Source organism: Truncatella angustata (assembly GCF_020726525.1).
Source record: "Truncatella angustata strain MPI-SDFR-AT-0073 chromosome Unknown BKA67scaffold_7, whole genome shotgun sequence".
NCBI lineage: Eukaryota > Fungi > Ascomycota > Sordariomycetes > Amphisphaeriales > Sporocadaceae > Truncatella > Truncatella angustata.
Genome location: NW_025763387.1, coordinates 781,569 through 797,174, shown reverse-complemented (window position 1 = coordinate 797,174; position 15,606 = coordinate 781,569). Strand labels below are relative to the sequence as shown.

At 51.1% G+C, this 15,606-nt stretch overlaps 5 protein-coding genes across 5 annotated transcripts; 4 read left to right on the top strand and 1 right to left on the bottom strand.

Moving 5' to 3' along the window:
* Positions 1-629: 629 nt before the first annotated feature.
* On the top strand, positions 630-2,101 carry BKA67DRAFT_574911 (GTP-binding nuclear protein Ran). Its single transcript, XM_046103460.1, has 4 exons — positions 630-652; positions 810-1,170; positions 1,223-1,376; positions 1,442-2,101. Exons 2-4 carry the CDS (start codon positions 1,126-1,128, stop codon positions 1,777-1,779), a joined length of 537 nt encoding a protein of 178 aa, XP_045954981.1. The 5' UTR covers positions 630-652; positions 810-1,125; the 3' UTR covers positions 1,780-2,101.
* Positions 2,102-4,370: 2,269 nt separating this feature from the next.
* BKA67DRAFT_574908 (calcium-transporting ATPase) lies at positions 4,371-8,073 on the top strand. The gene is made up of 4 exons (XM_046103459.1): positions 4,371-4,834; positions 4,906-5,063; positions 5,138-7,764; positions 7,823-8,073. The coding sequence occupies exons 1-4, from the start codon at positions 4,717-4,719 to the stop codon at positions 7,911-7,913; spliced, it is 2,994 nt and encodes a 997-aa protein (XP_045954980.1). The 5' UTR covers positions 4,371-4,716; the 3' UTR covers positions 7,914-8,073.
* Positions 8,074-8,950: 877 nt separating this feature from the next.
* Positions 8,951-10,601, bottom strand: BKA67DRAFT_574904 (proteasome A-type and B-type). The gene is made up of 4 exons (XM_046103458.1): positions 10,131-10,601; positions 10,001-10,019; positions 9,474-9,925; positions 8,951-9,365 (listed from the first exon to the last, which is right to left on the bottom strand). Exons 1-4 carry the CDS (start codon positions 10,131-10,133, stop codon positions 9,222-9,224), a joined length of 618 nt encoding a protein of 205 aa, XP_045954979.1. The 5' UTR covers positions 10,134-10,601; the 3' UTR covers positions 8,951-9,221.
* Positions 10,602-10,946: 345 nt separating this feature from the next.
* Positions 10,947-12,443, top strand: BKA67DRAFT_538505 (GLUT4 regulating protein TUG-domain-containing protein; the record flags this gene model as incomplete). The annotated part of the gene is made up of 1 exon (XM_046100477.1): positions 10,947-12,443. One exon carries the CDS (start codon positions 10,947-10,949, stop codon positions 12,441-12,443), a length of 1,497 nt encoding a protein of 498 aa, XP_045954978.1.
* A 1,957-nt stretch (positions 12,444-14,400) lies between these two features.
* BKA67DRAFT_693800 (uncharacterized protein) lies at positions 14,401-15,289 on the top strand (the record flags this gene model as incomplete). The annotated part of the gene is made up of 2 exons (XM_046109254.1): positions 14,401-14,756; positions 14,842-15,289. The coding sequence occupies 2 exons, from the start codon at positions 14,401-14,403 to the stop codon at positions 14,981-14,983; spliced, it is 498 nt and encodes a 165-aa protein (XP_045954977.1). The 3' UTR covers positions 14,984-15,289.
* Positions 15,290-15,606: the final 317 nt, after the last annotated feature.

Sequence of the window (15,606 nt, the reverse complement as noted above, 5' to 3'; positions counted from 1 at the left end):
TGCATCGAATTTTGAGCCCAACGACCACAGCATAAAAGCTGACTGTAGAGACATTGCAATAACTGAAAGAAGATCCATCTATCTATTGAATATCCAGTATCCGACGAGTTTGACCCTGTGCCAGAACTGAGGTGGATTCATTCTGTTCTAACGTCAACTGACTTATGGGCATAAAAAAGCAGTATTGGAGGCCTTATGTCACATAGTTAGAGAGTTAACCTTACCTACCTTAGTGCCAGACAAGTTGAAGCTTGCCTAAACCAAACAAAAGAGCTACCCGACCCCGACCTCGTCACCCTCTAGGTCAGGATTTTGCCCCTCCTTGTTTTTTTGTTATCTGGTTCCTTTGTTCCAGAAGACCCCACCATTAGTGCCCATTCAGTCACGTGCTTTCAGTGAATATTTCATTCATTAAAATTTTCGCTGGGCAGTGACGGCGACTGGTTGGTTACTGAGGCAGCTAGGAAGAAAGCCCGGACCCCGGTTTGCATTTTCAAAGGCCTTCTGGGCACCATTCATAAACACAACCCACTTTGACAGCGATCCGTCGGTCAAGAAACCACCACCACTACACACAAGCAAACGTTGACTCTCTAAAGTCACCTCTCACCCATCACACTTTTTCCGACCTTGCACATTTATCTGGTCAAAGGTATGTCACGTCCCTGGATTCGCATCCTCTCCTCCTGACAACTTATCCTGCTGCCATCTGCCGCCGTCGTCAGCGCACAAGACAGCTCGAACTCTGCTCGTCGTTGATTCCGCTCCAGCAACTTTTGAGGATAAACCCCACTGACGTTTGCGCCCAGTTCCCCTCGTCTTGTTTACATCACCAAATCCCCATCTCAAATCAGCTATCGCACACAATGGCTGCCCAACAATCCGTTGCGACCTTCAAGCTGGTGCTTGTCGGTGATGGCGGTACTGGAAAGGTAAGCATGCCATTTCCCATGTCCTCCTCTGCCTCGCCGCCATGTCGCGATGCAGCTTCAGGCGAAGCCAGCGTGCGACGCTCTCGACCATTTGCCGTCATTGCCACTATGCATACTCTGATACTGATATGTACGCGAACCATAGACCACCTTCGTCAAGCGTCACTTGACTGGTGAATTCGAGAAGAAGTACATGGCCACTCTCGGTGTCGAGGTCCACCCTCTTGGCTTCTCTACCGTAAGACTTCAACGGCTCCTGATATGCGCCTATTTACTAACCCCCCAAAAAGAACGTCGGTCAGATCACCTTCGACGTCTGGGATACCGCCGGCCAGGAGAAGTTCGGTGGTCTCCGTGACGGTTACTACATCAACGGCCAGTGCGGTATCATCATGTTCGATGTTACCTCCCGTATCACCTACAAGAACGTCCCCAACTGGCACCGTAAGTGACCCCACGCATTTCCTCCTCCCCTTCTCTCCAGTGCAATGCTGACCCAAAATCAATAGGTGACTTGGTCCGTGTCTGCGAGAACATCCCCATTGTTCTCTGCGGTAACAAGGTTGATGTCAAGGAGCGCAAGGTCAAGGCAAAGACCATCACCTTCCACCGCAAGAAGAACCTTCAGTACTACGATATCTCCGCCAAGTCCAACTACAACTTTGAGAAGCCCTTCCTCTGGCTCGCCCGAAAGTTGGCTGGCAACGCCCAGCTGGAATTCGTCGCTGCCCCCGCTCTTGCTCCTCCTACTGCCCAGGTCGATGACAAGCTTCTTGAGCAGTACCGCAAGGAGATGGAGGAGGCTACTGCCATGCCTCTGCCTGACGAGGAGGATGACGACTTGTAAAGAGCTAGTATGATTGGGAAAGAACATGGGGCTACACTGGCGCATCCGCGTCTAAAGTCCACAAAATAGGTACATCATCCCTTTAGCAATGGCTATTCACGGACATGGAATGATGCGCGGAGGAAAGGATAAATTCTTCAACGAGCGCGATCGGTGCCTTGCGCTCAGGATTTGTGGAGTGAACGGTCATCCCCGTTCCAAGGCGGCTCCTTGACGACCTGCTGCGTTTTGCAGCTTTTAGATAGCACCATACGTAGACACGACGACCAAGATCAATATGACTGATCTGTACGACCAACACAAGCTGTTTCTTAAAACAAAACGTTTCATCAAAGTGTCGTGTTTGCCCACTTCGGTATCATGTAATTGCGCACTTGAAATGTTCACATCAGAATATGTGGCATAGTCCGTCATGTCCTTGCTCGGTAATTTTGACAGGTTGCTCATTGAGGCACTCCTATGGGGGGTCTCGTTTTGCTAATCGCCCCAACATGATGTATGCAGTATTGGAACCTATCCCTGAAGTAAAGGCGTATGTTTGTGAGATGAAGTGGTGTGCTTCAACTAGCCTCCACATATATGTATTGAGGAACAAATTGAAGCCGCCAAATAGTTGCCCTTGTACATTGGCGAAAGAAAATATACACATGATGTATTTTATGTCTTACATTATGACTTCATTAGTCAGATAGACCTACATGTATCCATAGCAACGTATAAGCCATCTGCAAGTTGCGAGTCTAATATTCGTGTCACACTATGTTTCATCAAGGTCCGGGAGACTTAACTCCAATTTAATTTTTTTTTACAGGTTGGCCAACGTGTATGTATATGTCGGCGTAAGAGTAACCTGTTTGATACGCACAAATATAGCCTGTATGTTGGAGCAATGCCACTCCTCTGGGCCGATTCATGGAAGCGAGAGCAAGTAAAGTTTTGGCGGTACACAAGCAATACGCGGATGGCAAGGAGAGCTTCAGAAGAGAAAAAGAAAACAAAGATGAACGAAGGAAAAAGACGAAAAGTAGAAGAAAAGTACGACTGAAATCGTGATAGGGAGTCTTATTCATAAGAAACTGGGGAGTCGACCATGGAAGAACTGCTCAAGATTTTGCACCACGGTCCAAGTATGTCAAGCACTATCTATGTTTATCGCTAGAGGTGGTCCTTGTGGCCGTCGTTAATCCTGTTGCGTCTTCCTGAGGGTGAGATCCTTGCACAGAACAACACATGCTTTCGTCTACCACGGACGGATCCTCAAGCCACGGCTCATGGCAAGCAGCAATCATGAGTACATTCGTTTCTGCGTGAATCGTAGGATGGATATCTTTGAAGTGGCATCGCTCACTTGCAAAATTGTAGAGATGCCGGCGTGTTCCGACGTCTGACTGGCAACAAGGTCATCATTGGGTTTCAAAATCATTATGAAAATACGCAAAAGGGGAAAGGCTTGGACAGGTTGGCGAACCCAGTAGCACCAGCTTGCTTATTCGATTATTTGGGCTTTGTCTCATTTGAAAAATTCCTTGCTACAAGTGCTTTCACACACTTTCATTACTTCGCGTAATGTCGTGGAACGAACGAGACGGACACGCCTTACGAGGCATGCGCTGATCTCGTCCACTCGCTCTGTGGATAAAGAAAAGAATGCTCCGAGTCGAGGTTTGTAATATGGTCATGCAGGAGAAGACCTGTATAAGAGAAGAGATACAGACGTTAGACAATTCCACATGTGAATCTCTCCGCGTATGATGATGTCAATATATTCCAACGTTGGCTAGATTGTGCGTGACGTGTGAGGATGCCACTCTCCAGAATGTACTCATATATACAGTAACAATAAAGTCATCTCCGCCGTAGAATCGACGCACGGCACACGGCACCATACTCCCGCGGCTATAACGGCTCGGCATGATCCACTTATCTGAGCATCATGGCGGAATACATACATAGTCATGCCTTCTTTCGAAAATCGCTATTATGACCGTGTGGATCTGTTTGAATAAATAGTCGTTGTCGTGCCTTGGATACTATGTGTATCCAAGGCTTTTCTCGGTATCCGGCACTGCCTGCCTGTGCAGGAGTAGATCGTCGGGCCGGCCGAAGTTCAAAAACAGCAAAGTCCGGCACGATTTATCTACCTACTTCACAGTTATAGGATGCAAATGAATCGGAAGTAGAGGGAGTCGATATTGGAAGAAGAAGAAAAAAGGATGTTGCTTCAGTTTGATAAACCGAATATGGTCAGGGTCCTCGCATGACTTCAGATGCATACTCAAAGGCAGATATGGTTGGTCCGGTCCGTATTATGGCATGGCATCGGTGGAAATACAGTTACCAGGGCACGTGGAGCTCTCTGAGCACGATAAGCTCCCTGTTAATTCTAGAATTTCAACGAGGCTCGCAACGCTGCTGCAGGACCACGACACGGCGCCAATCAGCAGTGAATCTCCAACCCCTCACTACCGGGATCATGGCCCAGTAGACCCTGGAGGTGGGACAGAAGCGGCATGGCGGCGGCGATTTGGTGCAGCCAAAAAAGTGACCGGCGAGCTCGGTTAGCGCCTCAACTTCACTAACTTACCTAGTGAACCTGAACCCAGCTAAGAACACGTTGTGAGTTTTGCATGTCCAGAGTCGAGGTCCACAGGAGAAACTCACTCACACTCTTCGATATCTTTCTATCTGTCCCTTCTTTGAGAGTCGCAAGTATTTGTGACTTTTGAACCTGGTGAATACGGCAGGTGGCATCAGCAAATAAAACAAAGGAAGCCACGTTTCAACCGCCGCACCGCATAGTCGACCCGTCCCTTCCCTAACCCTGGCCGGAGCCTTCTCACGCGTATTAATAACACTCGACCTGGCTGGTAATTTAACATAGAATTGCGACTTGAGCCTCAGATAAGACAACATCAACCCCACCACCGACAGCCTACCATGGAGAACTCCTCCGCGCGGCCTATACAGGACGTCCTCGCCAATTTTGGCGTTGATGCCACCGCTGGTCTCACAGATGCGCAGGTCATTGACTTGCGAACAAAGCATGGAAAGAATGGTATGCGACATCGCTCCTGGCATATTCTCTTGGAGCCGCGTCCAAGTGCTGACAGGTCCCCTTTCTCCTAGCCATTGCGGAAGAACCCCCGACGCCTCTATGGGAACTCATCCTTGAGCAGTTCAAAGATCAACTTGTTATAATCCTTCTCGGCTCTGCCGCTGTTTCGTTCGTGCTGGCGCTCTTTGAAGAGGAGGGCGGCTGGGGTGCATTCGTGGATCCTGCAGTCGTGAGTTTCCCAATCTGCCACCAGCATACTTTATATCTCTGCCGGGGGCACGGAGCTAACATTGTGCTATTCAGATCCTGACCATTCTCATTCTCAACGCCGTCGTCGGTGTCTCCCAGGAAAGCAGTGCTGAGAAGGCTATCGCTGCCCTTCAGGAGTACTCGGCGAACGAGGCCAAGGTGATCCGAAACAATGGCCATGCTACTAGAGTCAAGGCAGAAGAGCTGGTTCCTGGTGACATCATTTCCGTCTCCGTCGGCGACAGAATTCCCGCCGACTGCAGACTCATCTCGATCGAAAGCAACAGCTTCTCTGTAGACCAGGCTATCCTGACTGGCGAGAGTGAAAGTGTCAACAAAGACCACAAGGCTATTGTCGAGGATGACAAGGCTGTGCTTCAGGATCTTGTCAACATTCTCTTCTCTGGTACTACTATTGTTACGGGTCGCGCCAAGGCTGTCGTTGTCTTGACTGGTTCCAAGACGGCTATTGGTGATATTCATGAGAGCATTACTGCCCAGATTTCGGAGCCGACTCCCCTGAAGCAGAAGCTGAACGATTTTGGTGATTCTTTGGCCAAGGTTATTACTGTCATTTGTGTTCTTGTTTGGTTGATCAACATTCCTCACTTCGCAGACCCCAGCCACGGAAACTGGACCAAGGGTGCTATCTACTATCTCAAGATTGCTGTTTCACTCGGTGTCGCTGCTATTCCAGAGGGTTTGGCAGTTGTCATTACCACATGTCTCGCCCTTGGAACACGAAAGATGGCTGCCAAGAACGCTGTTGTGCGAAGTCTGCCCTCCGTCGAGACCCTGGGAAGCTGCAGTGTCATCTGCTCTGACAAGACCGGTACTTTGACAACTAACCAGATGAGCGTTGGAAAGCTTGTCTTCATCAGCGAGAACCACTCTGATTTGGAGGAACTCGATGTCGAGGGCACCACTTTCTCTCCCAAGGGCGATATCAAGCGCAACGGCAAGCTTGTTTCAAACCTTTCAGAAAGCTCAAGCACCATCCGTCAGATCAACGAGGTTGCGGCTCTTTGCAATGATGCTCGTCTGGCTTACGATGCGCGCGCTGGCAACTTCTCCAACGTTGGTGAGCCCACTGAAGGCGCCCTCCGTGTCCTCGCCGAGAAGATCGGACCGTGTGCTCCTAGTAGTGCCAACCCCGAGGACTGCCTTCACCATGCCAGCGCCATCTACGAGCAGCAATACCCCCGCCTCGCCACCTTTGAGTTCTCTCGTGACCGCAAGAGCATGTCTGTTGTAGTCCAGGATGGTCAGAAGAAGAAGCTTCTAGTCAAGGGTGCCCCTGAATCTATCATCGAACGTTGTACACACACTTTGGTCGGTACCGCTGGAAAGCGTGTCCCCATGGACAAGAAGCTCTATGACCTCCTCATGAAGGAGGTTGTTGAGTACGGCAACCGTGGTCTTCGTGTGATTGCGCTTGCCAGCGTTAGTGATGTTAGCACCAACCCTCTTGTAACCTCTGCCAAGTCTACGGCCCAGTACGCGGAACTTGAACAGAATCTGACTCTTCTCGGTCTTGTTGGTATGTTGGACCCGCCTCGTCCTGAGGTCGCTGGTGCCATCAAGAAGTGCAAGGATGCTGGTATCCGTGTCATCGTTATTACTGGAGACAATCGCAACACTGCTGAGAGCATTTGCCGATCCATCGGTGTGTTTGGCGCGACCGAGGACCTCACTGGTAAGAGCTACACTGGCAGAGAATTTGACAACCTCAGCGCTGGCGAGCAACTGGAAGCTGCCAAGAATGCCTCTCTCTTCTCGCGTGTTGAGCCTAGCCACAAGTCCAAGCTCGTCGACCTGCTCCAATCTCTCAACGAGGTCGTCGCCATGACTGGTGACGGTGTCAATGATGCCCCAGCTCTCAAGAAGGCCGACATTGGTGTTGCTATGGGCTCTGGTACCGATGTTGCTCGCTTGGCTGCCGACATGGTCCTTGCTGATGATAATTTCGCCACGATCGAGTCTGCCATTGAAGAAGGCCGATCCATCTACAACAACACTCAGCAATTCATCCGCTACTTGATTTCCTCGAACATTGGCGAGGTCGTTTCCATCTTCTTGACGGCCGCTGTTGGCATGCCCGAAGCTCTCATTCCCGTGCAACTTCTCTGGGTCAACTTGGTTACCGATGGTCTTCCCGCAACAGCTCTGTCCTTCAACCCACCGGACCATGATATCATGAAGCGATCTCCAAGAAAGCGTGACGAGCCCCTTATCGGTGGCTGGTTGTTCTTCCGCTACCTGGTCATTGGAACATATGTTGGTATTGCGACAGTGGCTGGTTACGCCTGGTGGTTCATGTACAACCCTGAAGGTCCTCAGATCACCTTCTCACAACTGGCAAACTTCCACCGCTGCTCGACCGAGTTCCCGGAGATCGGCTGCCAGATGTTCAGCAACGATATGGCCAAGTCCGCCTCTACCGTCTCTCTGTCCATTCTGGTTGTCATTGAAATGTTCAACGCCATGAATGCTCTGTCCTCCAGCGAGTCTCTGTTGACCCTGCCTTTATGGTCCAACATGATGCTCGTCTACGCTATTGCACTATCTATGGCTCTGCACTTTGCCCTCCTCTACACACCCTTCCTGCAGACTCTGTTCTCGATTCTGCCCCTGAACTGGTTGGAGTGGAAGGCTGTCTTGATCATCAGTGCACCTGTCATGTAAGTTATCCGCAACAGTGAATCACCTCATGAGACGAAAGTCGCTAATATGACCTAGCTTGATTGATGAAGCACTCAAGGCTCTCGAGAGAGCTTTCTTCATACAGACGACGACAGACAAGGTGACCAAGGCGAAGAAGGATCTGTAAATCAAACGGATTGCCATAGACGCGAGATCTGATATTAGAACTAGATTAGAGCAGGATGCATCATGGCTAGCGATCATTGTTTGTGACACGTCATAGCATATAGTGACCTTGAGAGAAATCAAGGATCGACCGAAGCAAAGGAAACCTCGCCACCCTCGATGTGTTGTGTTGAATCTTTTTTTTTTTTTTTTCAGCCTCTCGGATGTTCCCTCCCTTTGCACATCACCCACAGGGGTTACCGGTTACTCATTGCTTGCACGACAAAAGCCGACATAATTGTTACTCCACCCAGAGAGATCTAGCTGGGCAATCCCTCAAGGCGCTGTCTTCTGACGTCTACCCCTAGACTATTATAGAATCACAGCTTCTTCAAACGTCACTTAGACCCTCCGAATCTAGACTTCCTGTTTGCACGGCCCTACCACGCTGCCCAAATCCTAACACTGGGCTCAACAGCGCATAGTTGAGCACTACGCCGATGATATGCCAAGACGGGGCAGACCTTCCAAGAAGCAGGTAAGGTAAGGTGCAATGCGCTCTTCATTCTAGCAACCTCGAGACACGTACTTGAATCCGGTAGTTCACCATCTCCACGATCTCTCGGCTTACCAGAGTAGAAGTTATTTTCTTTCTTTCTTTCTTTCTTTCTTTCTGTCTGTCTGTCTGTCTGTCTGTCGTGCTAAACTCGTTGCCAATCTTGTCCTGGCATTCAGCTTTATACTGGCCGCCTCATCTTGAACATATCCCGGCGGCCACAGTATGACGAGTTGGTCCCGGTCCCGGTCGCTGTCGCGGACAGGACCGGCTTCGGACTTCCAGGGTCGGCGTTACGAACGGCATTGGCATATATGTATTATTGATAGCATGAAGATGAGAACGGCCACTCGTCCCCCGCGCTATTCATGTGACTCGCATCGGCTTACCGCCTGGGTTGCCAGTAGACAATTTCCATAGCTGGCAGAGCCACCCACACAGCTCCTAGGACTTCTGATTACGACGGTTGTACACAGAGTACGAAAAAATGGCGGTCGGCTCACGAAATAAAAACACGGTTTATTGGTACAAGATGACAGGATGTGTCACCTGGCTCTCTATTTCCGTAGCAGTAGCCATTCTCTTCATCTAGTCAACTCCATACATGTCCAAGATCACGATTCGGGACCGCAAAACTAACGGTCAGATGTAATTTTTCGAAGACCGTGGTCCTCCGTCTATCTTGTGAGGACTGCCGATGGCCCGAAGATTGATATTGTCGTCTCTATCAAGCTCGAGCCGCGTATTGCACCAAACGCCGAACATCGCGCCCTTTTAATCTTGACGACCCTTTAGTAATCTCTTGGTAACCTTGTCCTTCTCAATGATGTAAACGTGTGCACCCCAACCTGAAAGGGCATCTCTGTCGATGGCATTAAGTAGTGCTTGTGAGATAGTCTCAAACAGATCCTCGGGGCCCTGGGGAATGGCAACGAATTAGCAAACGGGGCGACTCTCCGACCATGACATGCACGAATGCTCCTGCAGCTAGCAGCAAGTTATGGGGGAGGAAGCAGGTAAACTTACCAAGTCGGGCTCCCATAGACCCTCGCACATGCCAAACAGCTGGTCCGACGCCGTTCCGCTAACGATGAAGTCCTTGGCGAAGTCGATACAGCCGATGGAATCAAACCCGCAGATGAAAGGCTTGCCGGTCTTGGGCTCGAGGCCGGCGACGACGGGAGAGACAAAGTAGGGACCAAAGCGCTTCTCGTACAGGCTGCTGGAGACGAGGTTGGCAAAGGTGGTGGGGGCGATGTTGCGCTCCTCTCTGAGTCTGTACATGTTCACCTTGTAGCGGAAGAGGTCGGAGACGGTGGAGACGTCGGTGGCGAGGCCTGTGAGACCCAAGAATACGTCGCCGTACTGGAAGATCTTGGGGAAGTTGTTGGATACCGTCAGGGCTTGCAGACCGAGGCGCAGGTCGCAGGCAATGGCGACGCAGTCCTTGCCCACCATGGCTACACAGGCGCCACCATCTGGAGGGGAGGTGGTTGTTAGTTATGGAGGATCGAGTGTCGATGGGAGGATAGATGTGGGAATGGTGGCCGTACTTATGCTGAAAGGTGACGACTAGAGATGCACAAGTTAGCTACGCAGCTAGACAAGACAAGACAAGACAACAAGAACATAGCACTCCAACTATCTATGATTAGTTGCGCTCTCGAGCCGAGGCAAGCTTACCATTGTGACTGTCTATGAAATGTGATGTGTCGGGTCAAGTGATAGGCACAACCAGGAGCTGTTTGGCGAAGCGTAGATAGTCGTCAGATGAATCGTGAAAGGTGGTGGTCGGCGATGGAGTTGTGGTGGTGGTGATGCTGAGCAGCTCGGGTCAGGTTAGCTGCACCGGTGTCAGGCTGAAGGTCGTCGTTGCTCGGCGCAGGGCAATAGAAGGCAAGGCAAACACGCTATGGCGCGGCAGCTCCCCAAAAGACCAGTCCAGTGTACCAGTCTACGTGCTTAACTTACCACTTACCTAACCTAGCTCACAGCACGCAGCTCCCCCGACAAAGTGGCAGTACCATGTCGGAGCTACAGGGGTCCAGAGATGCCGGCCACCCGCGCTCTCCTCTCACACGGTTGGCAAGGTTGGGCAACTAACTTGCTGTATGTACTTGCTGTCATTAGCGTATTTTGCCCCTCCACGTCTCGTCTCCCGTACGTGCATCATCTTCTTGGTTGCCTGTGAGCAAGCACGCCGAGCTACAGTATGTATGTATGTATTGGACTGACTTGGAGCATAACGTAATCCGTGGAACACTCTGGCGCGTTTTTATTTTTCTTGCATTTGGCATTTTATCATGCTGCATGGTATCACCAGTTCCCTGCAAGTGCTACCGTTATAGGTTGACCCAGGTCTTCGTTCATTAATCAACACGCCAACTTACTCCTGCCTGCCTGCCTCTCTATCCCACCTCAACCCCACCATCACTTCCAGCATATTCACCCAAGTCCAGTCGAGCTGCATCTTCATACCCTTTGCGCACCCCCATCGCCATGTCGACAACAGTAAAGGTCATCTCGACCGACATGCGGCAGGCCTCCATCAAGGTCAGCCCTTCGACATATCTGGTTGATGTCCTCGAGCAAGCCTGTGCCAAGTTCAACCTGCTCCCCGACAAGCACCTGCTCAAGCACAAGGAGAAGGAGCTTGACCTCTCCAACACCTTCCGCAACGCCGGGCTCATCCCTGGTGCCAAACTCGAGCTTATCACAAAGTCCAAGACCCCTGCCGTTCTCAACATCGCCCTCCAACTCCCACAAGCTGAGGCCGCCGTGTTCGGCGCACCAAGAGCTACCGCAAAGCTGCCGAGCGACACGACAGTATGGAAGGTTCTGAGACATTTCGAGGAGGCCGTCTGCGGCCGCAAGATCAACATCACGGGCAGGGCCACGCTGCCCGTGGACGTTAGCAGCGGCAGCGGACAGCTCTACTACGAGACGCCAGCTTTGCAAATGGAGACCCGGAGCCTGACCACTTTCCTCGATTTTCAGAAAACCATGAGCCAGCTGGGCTACAACAGAGGCAACGTCTTGGTCCGGCTGGCTTTCCAGAGGACAGACAAAACGCTCTCGGATGCAATGAAGGACATCTCCGAGTACTTTGAAGAGGAGCAGAGTGTACAGATCGAGCGAGAGGCCGCTCGCACCGAGGCCGCCAAGTTACAAGATCAGCATGCGCAGAGTGCTTCTGATCTCAGGCAAGAAACCACCGCCACGGCACCTGATACACAGGGCTCGTCAGAGCAGGCCGCTCCTCCACCCTACACTGAAACCAGCGCCGCAGACGCAATGCAGATTGACCCGACGCCGTCAAACCCCCTCGCTCCAACATCCATCTTCTCCGCCCCCAAGAATGCTACTCCCGCCGCGGCGCATACCGTGGACTCAGATAACATCTTCGCCCCAAGTGTTGCGCATGCGCAGCTGCACCAACAACGCTTGAAACACGAGGCTATGAACAAACGTCTTTTATCAGACCGAGAGCTTGAGGAGAAGGCCGCTGCCGCAGCTGCCAAACTTGCCGCCGTCAAGTCGATCGACGTGCGCGTGCGTTTCCCCGACCAGGACTTGGCGCAGTGGAAGATCACACCAGACTGGACCGGCAACGTGCTCTATTCCGCGGTGCGCAGCGTCATGGCACACGAAGGCTTGGAATTTCGTCTGGTACTACCTGGATCACCTGTTGTCACGATAGAGGACGACGACGGGGCTCCGCATAAGCTAGTTAAGGGTTACGGCTTCCGGCACAACACGTTAGTAAATCTTGTGTGGGCTGACTCGGTGCCGGACACCGTACGGAAACAGCCGTTTTTGAAGGAGCAGTTCAGGAGCAAGGCAGTCGAGGTCGTTATTCCTGAGGTGCCCCAGGGTGAGGAAGAAGATGAACCCGCAGGGCCGAACTCGGCAAAACCCGCGGCACCGAGAAATGACGACGATGGAGATGGAAAGAGGAAGGGGGTGCCCAAGTGGTTGAAGTTGGGCAAGAAATGAACGACGGAAGTCGTCCCAGAGATGGTTGTCAGCGGTTCTGAGTATCGATATACTGACGATTATAGTACTTGACACCAAGTGAAGAGAGATATCATGGTGATTTGCATCGCATTGGAGTTCTGGTCAAGGGCAGGCATTGTATTACATTATGATATAGATCGGGCAAACGTCGTCCAACGGAATTGATGATGAGAGCGACCTGCAGCGAACCATGAAGCCGTATGCGGACGTCGTCAGACATTACATAAAATTCCACCGAATACTAGAACCGTCCTGAATTTCATCCACGTACTTGAACAGAAGTCGGAAAACTGAGCAACACAGTAAACTAGGCCTGTTCGCTTCAGCCTTGGTGCACTCAAACTAATGTTTATAATTGTACCAGCTGTGGCTGTTATTCGTGGCTGCTGACTGTGGTGCCACTTGGTTCCCGAATTTCGACTTAACGCTTTGGCAGGTCGGACCGACGTCAACTACAACTTAACATGTTTTTGGTCATGCCGTCCACAGGAGTTGTGCGAGGGATGACATGCACGGCATTTATACTTGGTACTTTGCATGTCAGTTCTCTGGTGCATAGTCAAGAACGAGCCCCATCCTTGTATTTCTCACGAGGCTTGCATCTTTGAAGTGACCGTGATGGCATCTTCATTATATCTCCAAATGGCACAAATGGGATCGGATCATCCAGGGCTACTAGTCTCAACGAGAAGCGCCAGCTTGAAGCGATCTCTCTGTCCCTCGTCCAAACGGCCGGCTATCCTTCCAAAACCAAGCCGTTGCCCTTGAAAAATCTAGACGCCTCAAAACGTCACACAGAGTCATTCCGAAAAACCCACTTATTTCCCAGACACGATGCATTGTGCATTGATATGTAGTGACTGGAGCACAAGCTTGTGTTTTGGTACCGTCTCCGTCCTTTCATTACAGTTAAGTTAGTTCGTGGCAGTGTTTTAATCCTTTACAAGTGTGATCTTCAAGGAGTCGTCAGCTCCAGATCACACAGGGCTGAGCAGCATATTTCTCTTGAGCAAACAGACAAACAAGGGCAAACACGTTGGACAGGTACCCTCGAAGCCCCCAATCCGGCATATGCCAAGTCGTCGACCCGTGAGGTAGAAGCCCTTTTGGCCGCACCGCAAAGGATAGTTGCAGATTCATACTGGGTCCAACCAAGCAGCCTGGCAGGGCAGCTTGTTTTAGCCGGAAAGCATCAGACGGCGAGACAGCATGAATAACGCGTCGCCTCGTTGTCCAAGTCATCGATATGGTCTACCGTGCAATTCATGGGACTTGAAACAAACCACAAATGACATGTCAAGGGAGGCATACAAGTGACTGGGTTGTAGCGGACCTCAACGGCCGGGTTTAACCTGGCGCTTCGGTAGCTTTTATGGCTCGTTCATCTAAAAGCTTGCCGATCCCGGTGGATGTGCCGTTTGACTCCTTGGTAAGATCCGAAGTGGATGTGGGTAGGGCGGGATAGGCTCTTTTTTTTTTTGCTTGGTTGGGGCCGTTTTTGGGCTGCCTCTATGACCCCTTTCGGCAGACGACTCGGATGATTGCATCACTGATCTGCAACCACTACCTTGCAGTGCCAGCCAGCCAGCTCGCTTTTTACGATGAAAAGGGCATGTCTTGGCAGGGGAAACAAAGACTAGTCCCCCATCTAGCGAAGTATTCGTAGGCTGGGAAGACCCGTAAAAATGGCATTGGTGGAAGCGCACCCGTCGTTGCGTTGGTGTATTACGTCGTAAAAGAATGATACTAAAGGATCATCATCCGCCTGTCTTGAAATAGAAAGTATCTGCTTGTTCCTGCATACATACACACACCACAGAATTCTCGCCCATCCCTTCTTCCCTCGCCATCTGCCATATACAACAACTTTGTAGACTCTCTGGCCAGCTTAAGTACATCGTCATCGCCACAAGACATCATACAAACTAGCCACACCATGCATTTCTCTACTATTGTCGTTGGCCTGCTGGCCGAGATCGTCGCCTCGGCGTCCTATAACATCCCTGTCGAGATGGCTGTTGCCGATACCTGCGCAATGCCTTCCGAATACACCATCACCAACTTTGTCACATTCGGAGACAAGCTGAACGGCACACTCAACACCACATCATTCCACTTCGCCGACTCGGAGACCGGTATCGACACATCCTGCACAAAGAACTCGACATCGGCCACCTCGAGCCCGAACGGTGGCACTGCGCGATACTACTGTGACGACGCAACTGTAGAGTTCATCTGGCAGACGACCGGAATTGCTGGCCTGACCGTCATCGAAAAGGCTTGCCCTGAAAAGTAAGTTTCGACTACCTTTTCCTTCTTAGTACTGACACTATAAGCGTCATACGCTAACACACATTTTTTTTTTCTTTCTTTGCAGCGGTTCGTCCAAGTATGAGGTCTCCGGTCTCTCCCAGTTCAACCTGACATGCACAACCACCTACGACGGCACGCTCTGCTCCTCGAGCCAAACGACCACGGGCGAGTTCACCAGCCTGAACCCGGTCACGGAGACGTCCTAAGATATGCGATAGAGCCACTACGGGGACTGTGTAGGATGAAGAGACGGAAGACTTGGAGGGACTGGCCATATCATATCAGGACGATGAATAGCCCACGGCGTTGGCGCACATTGCTCTCACGAGAGTCGCCACGAGTACCTTGCACACAGATGAAAATATATATCTGAGAAACGGAGAAATAATGTCTAGTCAATCCAAGTACATAAGATCAAAATGCCTTGAAGCCATAGAGCCAGTGCCCATCATAAACAAGTTTTAGGTATAGGCGAAGACGTTGAGGATTTTCCAGATGGTGGCGCTCAGGGCGGTCCGGATTGAGCACCTGGTCCTGGTTCCCCCGCGTTGGCGCCAAGTCTACTGCAAATTTCCCCAGCACTTGAGCCCGTTCAGGTGGGTGCTAACCGTAGTTGTGCCTGGCTTTCAGTGAGCCTACCTGGTCGTCTCAAAACAGTCAATCACACGACAACTGCTTTCGGCAGCCGTGACGCAAGCCATGATGCGCGCCACTTCCCTTGAGCACTTCGCATTGTAGTCTTGGCTCGTGTGTCATCTGCACCTATTTGCTCCTCGCCGATTCCTTTCTACCTCGTGCTTTTTTCTCGTACCTGGACTTTCTTTTTGCG